The sequence below is a fragment of the Biomphalaria glabrata genome, chromosome 5 (assembly GCF_947242115.1).
Source record: "Biomphalaria glabrata chromosome 5, xgBioGlab47.1, whole genome shotgun sequence".
Lineage (NCBI taxonomy): Eukaryota > Metazoa > Mollusca > Gastropoda > Planorbidae > Biomphalaria > Biomphalaria glabrata.
The window spans coordinates 11,154,165-11,163,666 of NC_074715.1; the positions used below are offsets into that span (position 1 = coordinate 11,154,165).

Sequence of the window (9,502 nt, forward strand, 5' to 3'; positions counted from 1 at the left end):
AGAAAGAAGGAAAGAAAGAGAGAAAGAAAGAAAGAAAGCAGGAAAGAAAGAGAGAAAGAAAGAAGGAAAGAAAGAAAGAAGGAAAAAAAGAAAGAAAGAAAGAAGGAAGGAAAGAAAGAAAGAAAGAAGGAAAGAAAGAAAGAAAGAAAGAAGGAAAGAAAGAAAGAAGGAAAGAAAGAAAGAAGGAAAGAAAGAAAGAAAGAAAGAAGGAAAGAGAGAAAGAAAGAAAGAAAGAAGGAAAGAAAGAAAGAAAGAAAGAAGGAAAGAAAGAAAGAAAGAAGGAAAGAAAGAAAGAAGGAAAGAAAGAAAGAAAGAAAGAAAGAAAGAAAGAAGGAAAGAGAGAAAGAAAGAAAGAAAGAGAGAAAGAAAGAAGGAAAGAAAGAAAGAAAGAAAGAAAGAAGGAAAGAAAGAAAGAAAGAAGGAAGGAAGGAAAGAGAGAAAGAAAGAAAGAAAGCAGGAAAGAAAGAGAGAAAGAAAGAAAGAAAGAAGGAAAGAAAGAAAGAAGGAAAGAAAGAATTGACTTTGAGTTTGAGTTTGAGTTTTGAGTTTAGGCACATCGGCACAATTTAGGCCATGTCGTGCACCGAAATCCTTTAAGGATCACTCTCCCTTTATATAACAAGGGCTACATTCTATACAGTTCAATCATTAAAAACAAGGTCTATTCACAGTTAAAATAGTAAAGGTAGTAAGAATTGATCTGGACCAGATTGGTGGAATATTCCTAGTAGTAATCCGATGAGTGATATGGTTCAGTTTTAAAATGTATTTACTTGTCTTCTTTCAGAGCAAAATAAACGCCAAGCGAGAAAACTTCTACACAACGCCATCGATCTGAAAGACCCCCGCTCCCTGGAGGAAGCCATAAAAAGGTGCAAAGACAGTGGAGTGCCTGAGAACGACCCGCTGTTTCTCAAAGCCAAACACCTGCTGGAGATACTTGAGGTTAAAGAAGGTTAGAAGATTCATCCTTCACAAACAGAACCACCACCCCTTCTGTTCAGAATGTTAAGTATCCTAAGGTTGTAGAATCATTCATGAAAACTATCTATGTTCTTCAGAATCGTCTGTTGCACTGAAGCAGCACTGAGGTACATAGACTGAAGCTAAAGATGATACGAATATTCATCATTCACAAAGAGATGCTTCTGTCCAGAAACTGCTATTATGGTATCCGTCAACACAATCTAGATTATCTGAGCATCTGTTACGATGGTGGTGTTCTATCATTTTATTTGTTATCGGTTGTTGTTTGGGTGAATATAAAAAATATCTCTTCGAAATGACATCTCATGAAGTTTTTCATTTTTTTTGGAATCTTCAGCTGGACGATACAACGATTCGACCGTGCAAAGACCTAGTCCATACACTGCAGCACATGAAAAGAAGCGGGCATTGTAGTAGAATCCCAAAATTTGCATCTCTCTCTATCCCACCCCCCCCTCTCTCTCTCTCTCTCTCCCTCTCTCTCTATCTCTCTGAAAGAGTAGGTGCTAGTTTTGAAAGCGATAGTTTTATGGCTGTAGGGGTGGAGCGTGGAGACAGAAAAGGATGCTGGGATAGTTAAAAGAGGAGACACCGTTGAGAAAGTCTCAAAAAATGTTTGTTTTTTTTAAAGTAATAGTTGAAATTGTGTAACATCTTATGCTTTTAATACTATTTTCAATTGTATTTTACTTTAGCTTATATTGAGATCTCGAGTATTTGTTTCATAAAAAGTTTAATTTGTATTGCTCATAGAAGTATTCTAGAGCTTTAGTTTAATTTGTAACTATATATTACAAGGTCTATAACTATATAGGCTACTTAGATCCCAAAATTTACATCCATTCATGCCCAATTAAATACCCATTACTTGCAAGCAACAGCTAAATTGTAAGTTTGGCATTTGGAATGAAAATTATAGATCTGGGGAATCCTCCTAGACATATATGGCAGATCCACGGAAACGTGTTAGATCTATGTGAAAACTGTCTTTAAAGATTGCTAAGTATTTTATAAAGTGCATTCTTGGTTTCTATCACAGAACTCATTGCAGCTACACAGAAGAGAAATCTAGCTGTCCTTGACAAAGCAATAGAACACGCTAAGAGCATCAACTCTGGTCATGAGTTGGACCTCCAGATTGCGATGGCCATCAGGCTCAGAGATCACCTGGCCAAGATCGAGAAACTCCGACACGCTGTGCTCAACATGGAATCCAAAACAGTGTCGGAAATCAAATCCTACACCAATCCACCTGATGGGGTTCACCAGTGCCTTATGGCTACGTTCCTACTCTTAGGTCATCCATTGAAAGATTTAAACGTAAGACATTCTTTATATTAATTGTTAACTCTTTCTCTCCGTAATTATTTACCACATTCTGGTGGAATCAACGTTGGTATCGTCAGTTAGGAGAGAAAGAGTTAATATTTATATTAATTGTCACAGTAATGATTAGTGGTCGTTGTGGCTAAGTGATAAAAAGGAGTCTCAGTTTTGAATCTCGTCGAAGACTGGTGTTTTGAATTTCTTATGTTATCTAGGACGCCCTCGAATCCACCCAACTCTAAAAGGTATAGCTAACATTAGTTGGAGAAAGTAAAGGCGATTGGTCATTATGCTGGCCACATGACACCCTTATTAACCGTCGGCCATAGAAACAGATCTGCCTCCAGATCTGAAAGGGGTAAAGCAATCGAAATAAAAAAAATACTTGAAAAAAAAAATCTTACCTAAGGGGAAGAACTCGTTTACATCTATATCCCTCAATATAGTATGACTTATCTCCCCTTTTTGATATCGAACAAAATTAATGATTACTATTTAATTAACTAAATTGTTTTTTTTAATGAGTCGTGTTTTGTTTGTTTCCAAAACTGGGAATAGGGAGAAATAATGTGTTCAAAATGTGTACCAGACAGACAGATATAAGGAGTTGTAAAAAAAAAAAAAGAAAACAGTAATGATTATCATTAGTCATGACCAATTAGATTTTATAGGGGGTGCGGTGGCTTAGTTCTTCGCTTCCGAGCCTAGGGTCCTGGGCTTAAATCTCGGTGAAGACTGGGACTTTGAATTTCTGGAATTTTTAGGTCGCCCCTGAGTTCACCCAACTTTTTGTATCTAGTGTCCTTTTTACAGCTAGTTACTTGCTCACTTTTTAAAAAAATAAGTTTGAACTCATATGGAATCCGAGTTAAAGTCTAAAACTTCCTCAATATTGAAATTCTTTTGTTTTACAAACAGAAGCTCTTAGAATAGATTCTGCAGTGCTGCCAAAAAAAAAGTTCACAAAAATAATTATAAACCTTTTAAAAAACCTAGCTTATCTACACTGTCTTTAGTTTGTACACCTGATACACCAACAATCTAGCTATTTATAAAACCTCCAATATTAAGATAATGTTCTTAATATAAATACTATTAATCTTGCACTGCAAACATAATGTAGGCTCAATGTGCGATGGATTATCCTTATGATCTTATGGTGAAGAGGTCTATGGATTAATCTGAACGATGAGAAATAAGAAATCACAGGGATTCGAACTCGGCCAACACATTGTTTAATATTTATTAATATTTATTCTAATCCATTCTAAATAATGTAAACGGCTAACATATAGTTTCTATTATATACTTTTTAATGTAATCATCTCGATAGGCTTGGCCTCGGGTGCAAGCGCTAATGGGAAAAACTGGTAAAGAATCCATCATGAGAAAAATCTCACAGTTTGATGCCCAGGCAGTGCCCATAAAGTCAGCGCAGACTGCAAAGAAGATCATCGAACCTTACAACAGGGAACAGATCCGAGATGTTAGTGCAGGCGCAGCAACTTTTTATATATGGGTAAGTGATGTCACTGGCCTAGCAACTCTTTTTATATAGGGGTAAGGGATGTCACAGGCTTAGCCTCTCTTTTTATATATGGGTAAGTGATGTCACTGGCCGCCTAGCAACTCTTTTTATATAGGTAAGTGATGTTAACACCGGGGAACAAAGTTTTCCTGATCCCAGAACTGGAACCCTGGTGTAAATATCCATAAAGATAAAATGGATAGGTCAAGGATCGTGGACCTCTTTGGTTTACCATACAGAGTATATTACAAATAGGCCTAGTGGAATGTAAGAAAGAATCAGTAGACCCATCGTCTTTCCTCACAGTAATCGCTTTCTTGGCTTTTACATGGTCTTAAACAGTTCTTTAAATAACCCACTCCCCACCGCCATCCCCCACAAAAAGATAATAATTATTACTTTATAATGCAGTGGCATCAGTGAGGGGGGGGGGGTGCTGGGGGGGGGGGGGTCCCATCTGGTGTAACATGTCAGGGAATAACACTAAATAGATAAAATATCAGAAATAACGACATTTGATAAGCCAGCGGCAGTTTTTATTTAGAAATCTGATTTTTTGGAAAGGGTGATGGGGTCACACTACTAGTTAATGGACATTATGGTGCCAGGTGACACCAACCACATAGAATTCATAGAAAAATACTTTAACCATCCCTCAAACAATATCTTATCAAGATGTACAATCCTGCCCTTTTAAATTTTGTTTTCAGGCTGTTGGCATGATTGAAGAGGTTGAGTCCTATGGTGGCTCTGAACAGAACGATCCCATGCGCCTCAAGAAGTAGCACGCTAATGTCACGTGACAAAACTTGTTTCTAGTCTGTTGACAATGTAAAGTCGTTTGAGAAATGATGTCTATTGGTGTGATAATTTTTTACTGCATTTATTTACAATGTACTTTTTGTCGTTGTTGTTTTTCTTTATCGAATTTTAATTTCTTTTATTGAATGAGATTAAGGAGTCAACATTTAATGCCGATTTCTATTTTGTTTTATTATTATTATTATTTCAAGAGGTATTTTATTATTACAATTGTTTAGAATATGCTTGTAGTCATTATCTAGCACTTCAATTCATTGAATATACACATTTGACTTCATTAGAGTAACACCTTTAGTAAAATCACTGAATTTAGAAACCTTTCATGATAGAAGACTTCAAAGTAAAGTAGCAATTATACATAAAACATTAAACCATAATCTTCAAAAGTTCAAATACAAAATACTCAGAAAGACACAAAGATAAAGGCACATTCCTTGTTCCATATGCTAGGACAAATTAGTACAAACGCTCCTTCTTTCCTAATGCAATTAGAGTGTTGGAATGGGTTGCCTGAGTCAGCCAGGAAAACCAATGACTTGGTAGAATTTAGGTCATCGATTAGCATACATGACTAGATTGACCTAGGAACACGCAAAGGACGTAATCATCTTCTTTTTTTGAAGTAACGTCTACATTTCATAAGATAAGATCGTGTGGTAGGCACTCTGGACTGGTTTCTTGATGATTCAGGGCTTAAACCCTGCACGTTGCCCACCGTCCTGAAGGACGTTTTTGCAAGCATGTAGTAATCTTCAATTTTGAACGAAGCAGGACGTTTTTGGTACGGTGGCCGTTTAAATGCAGCCGTATTGTCACTGGACGTTTTGGCGAGAAATAGTGTAGTCACATTATAAGATCATTTTGTTTTGTCATTATCAAGAATGAAACATATTTAAGTTCTTTTAGGTGTGTTTGTGTTTATATTCAGTCGTCATTTCTATGTAAAAAAACAACAACAATATATTTGTCTATTAGATTGGGACTTCAGTTTGTGTAATTATTATTATATCACCAACATTGCTCTACTTGTATGACCGGAAATTTTGGCCCACGGGGTTCGAACCCAGAATCATCTACACGACATGTCCCAAGCTCATACCACGCGACCAGACAGCCATTCATAGTTTGCAATATGTGATCATAAAGTAGTCAAAATTTTAAAAACTCTTTTTTCGAGGGGTGGGGGGGGTGGAGATTGTATACTACAGTAGGCCCCTGGTCTTGCGGTTTGCGCGCTGGACTGTCGTTTGAACTTATCGATAGTCCCAGGTCAAACCCTGCCCACTCCCATCCCCCTTCGTCCTGCGGGAGGTTTGGACTAGGAAGTAATTATCTTCAACTCTGAAGGAACATCCGAAACATGTAAAACATTTTACAAACATTTTTACCATACCTACTTTGGTATGGTATAGTATATATAATTTTTAGCCTATAATCAAGAATTGAATTTCACGAGGGCCAGTAGTTAAACTTATTTATGGTAGTTAATTTGTTTACTTGTTTCTATTAATGAATCATTCCAATCCGTCCATGTTTTAATGTTTAAAAAAAATTGTTTGTTTGTTGTTTATTTTTTTACTAATTCGAAACACAAAATGTGATATTATTGTTTATATCTGTGTACAGTGCATGTGTAACGTATGCTCCTGTTCCTTTCTTCAATCGCCCCCCCCCCTCCTCCCGACATCGCTTCGCCATTACGCATAGTTTTGGCGCTGCATCATGCAGACCAAAAATAAATATGTAACTAAGATTTGAAGCATATATGACATTGTGTAGGTCGAGAATTTGTGGTTTCCCAGACTTCTCGAGACGGAGATCAGCAAGTCTTGGGGCAGTCAGAAAGAACATGAGCACATAGATCATCATCATTTATTTCACTGTTCAAGGAATTTCTTTCTTGTATGGCTCTTTTGACGTCACAAATATAGCTAGAGGTCCAACACGTTGTCAGATTTTAAGATCTTCTTTTTTATACACGTGAAACGTTGCAACGGTCTTAGTTCTAGCTGTGAGTGTGGACCTTTTACCAAAATAAGCCTAAGGCCTAATTGATTTTTCAGTAATTTTATGTCGTAGTATTGAATTCGCCCACTCTCTGAGTCTCTCTGTGGACAAGTGAATTTGTTGTTATTGTTACATAGATCTAGATTCTAGAACTTGATTTCTACTGCTACACTCAGTCTATGAACACTAGTAAATTTCCTGAACTTCGTTGCGACGTGGATAGTTATCTCATTCCATCTGTCTCTTGACTTTCGTCGTAGCGGTGCTGTGAAAGTTCGTGCAGCCAAATTCCTCCACTTTTTCCCTCGTCAGCAGCTGTTCTTTGCAGGATATCTAGAGACAGGCCGGTCAGTTCTTTTACGTTATCCAGCTTTTCTTTGGGCGACCTTTTCATCGTGCTACCTCCACTGTACCTTGAAGGATGAATTGTTGATAGTGAGTCATGTCTTTCAGTAGCTGATTCGTCTCTTCAGTGTAATGGAGTTATTACAAGTGTTGATTTGTACTAGGCCTAGCTTAGGCGTCAACTTTCCTTGGCTGACACAGAAGAGAGCACCTGGTTGCATGCGGCCTCAGAACGAGACAGCTGGAGGTCACTCACGAAGGCCGCGGGATACACATTTGAGACCAAACGAAAATCTGCTGCCGAGGACAAACGCAGACGGCGAAAAGAAAATCTAAATCGACCACCTGTGGACAATGATTATGCTTGCCCTGGATGTGGCAAAATATGTAGGTCACAGCTGGGACTGCGCAGTCATGGGGTATACTCCATTCCTCACTGATCTTCGGACTTGAAGACTAGCCTTATTATTAGCCTACAAATTCATTTGTCTTCTTTTTCTGGTATTTGATATTTAAGAGTGTGACGAAAATTGATTCTTTAGATGTCATTGCATTACGTCAGTGATGCCCAAAATACGGCCCGCGGGGCATATCCGGCCCGCGACGTGGTTCATTTCGGCCCGCCGAAAAGTCGACACAAAGCGTAGAAAATCTCCCCTCCAAAAAAAGTCGAAAAATTATTAACCTACGTTAGGGCTCTCACATTTTCTTTGATGGATTGGTCTGTGCGTTTATGAAATGTAGAATCTACCAGGAAGAGTGTACGCATTTTACTTTTTTTTTTGTGTGTGGATATTAAGATAACATATTTGATTTGTAAAGAATATGTGGATGTTTAAAGCCGCGAATAAAAGATTGTTAAATCTTTTAAAGCCTAAATGGTAGAGGATCGATGAGACTATTGACCAAAAAGCGACAAGAAAATGAGTCGGTTGTAACGCTAACTACGATATTGCTCAGTAGACAAATGAAGCCATTTTCTGACGCGTGAAAAAAAAGATAAACTTCAAATATCTCATTAATTAATGTATTAGATACACGAATTTGTAATAAAATAATTTCTTGTCCATTTCATTTCTTTTTTCTACCTTTTGGCTCATGTGGCCCGTGACATGAGTGTCGGAAATTAAAATGGCCCGCTGGGGGAATTAGGTTGGGCATCACTGCATTACATTGTTTAAATTAGGTTTTAAATAGATTCTAATTCCCGTTATTGCAAACTATAAGGCAGACTGGGCTCTCTTGTCTAGGAACAAAAGCTACGGCTATCTACGGATTTCTGTGCCACTTTGGATGGTATTTCCACAGTTAAAAGTGGTGTTGGCCTGTGCAAGGGTATCAACACTTTGAAACTACTCACCGCAGGCTGGATGCAATAGGCCTACAGAATGTTTCTATAACTATCCTACAAGACGCTTTGAACTAGCATTGTGCTCGACAGACATGGTTGATAAGGAGATTCTTTACATGTAGTAAAACTAAACTCAAGTGACCAAGCGAAGCACATGGTGCCAGTGTTCGTTGCTAACTTACACTCCTTCTCCCATTCACAAAAATAAAGTGTGATCAATACATGAATGTGAGTTACCCTTCATCCTGTTCAGTGCCGTATCTAGACTTGAAAAGGCCTTAAGTTATTTGAAATATGGGGCCTCTTATACGGACAGATATTATATGTCAGTGCTAAATATTTCTTGGGGTATCATAAGCTATACCTTGTGTTGCCTGCCTATAGGTAATTCCGGCCTTGATCCTTTTCTGCCACTGACAGCATAAAATTCAAAACCATTATGACTACACTCCCTCGGCCCGCACATCTCAACAGCGCTATTTTCTTTGTTTATTTTATTTTAGTTAGTTATTTCTGTCATACTCTGCACCATCAAAATATATATATATATATCAACATTTTAATTCTGGACTTTCTTTGCTAATAAGAATTTTTTTTTTCCTTGTGTAAATTAACTTGTAAATATCTATGTAATATTTTATTCAACTACTTAAATCTTGCTTTGTTTTTTTTTAATATTCATATATATCATTATTATCATATAACAAGCTATGTATGCATATAGATGAACTATTTTGTCCAATCTTGCCAAATTAACTTATAGAGGTATTCCTTGTAGACACATCAACTACTAGGACAAGAAGAAATATTTTATTGCCCTATTATGAAGCCTTGTATTTCATGGGCTTTTCATTGTATACAGATTTTTGAAATATTAAAAAAAAAAAATCTTGCTTTCTAAGCACCTCTGTTGGTTGTTTTTTTCTGTAAGCAATAGCGCGTGATAATTTGGCTGTAAATATAGTATAAGCCAGAAAAATAGCTAAATATTTAAGTTCACCTGGATATGTGCAACTATATATCTTGGAGGTAAATTATATTTTAAAACAAGTTTCTCAAGATTTTTGAAGTACATTTGTTTATAACAAATTTAGTGAAAGGAATTCTTAACATACAAACTTTGACAGTGAAAGAAA

General features: G+C 37.0%; 1 protein-coding gene across 8 annotated transcripts in view; it reads left to right on the top strand.

Moving 5' to 3' along the window:
* LOC106062437 (uncharacterized) overlaps positions 1-7,855 on the top strand; it is a 48,527-nt gene extending 40,672 nt beyond the window's left edge. For all 8 annotated transcript variants that reach the window (XM_056030135.1, XM_056030131.1, XM_056030130.1 and 5 more), the window contains 4 exons: positions 788-955; positions 2,027-2,307; positions 3,647-3,832; positions 4,552-7,855. In XM_056030135.1, coding sequence (XP_055886110.1) covers positions 788-955; positions 2,027-2,307; positions 3,647-3,832; positions 4,552-4,626 — 710 coding nt within the window. In that variant the 3' untranslated portion in view covers positions 4,627-7,855. The remainder of the gene's footprint in view (positions 1-787; positions 956-2,026; positions 2,308-3,646; positions 3,833-4,551) is intronic.
* Positions 7,856-9,502: the final 1,647 nt, after the last annotated feature.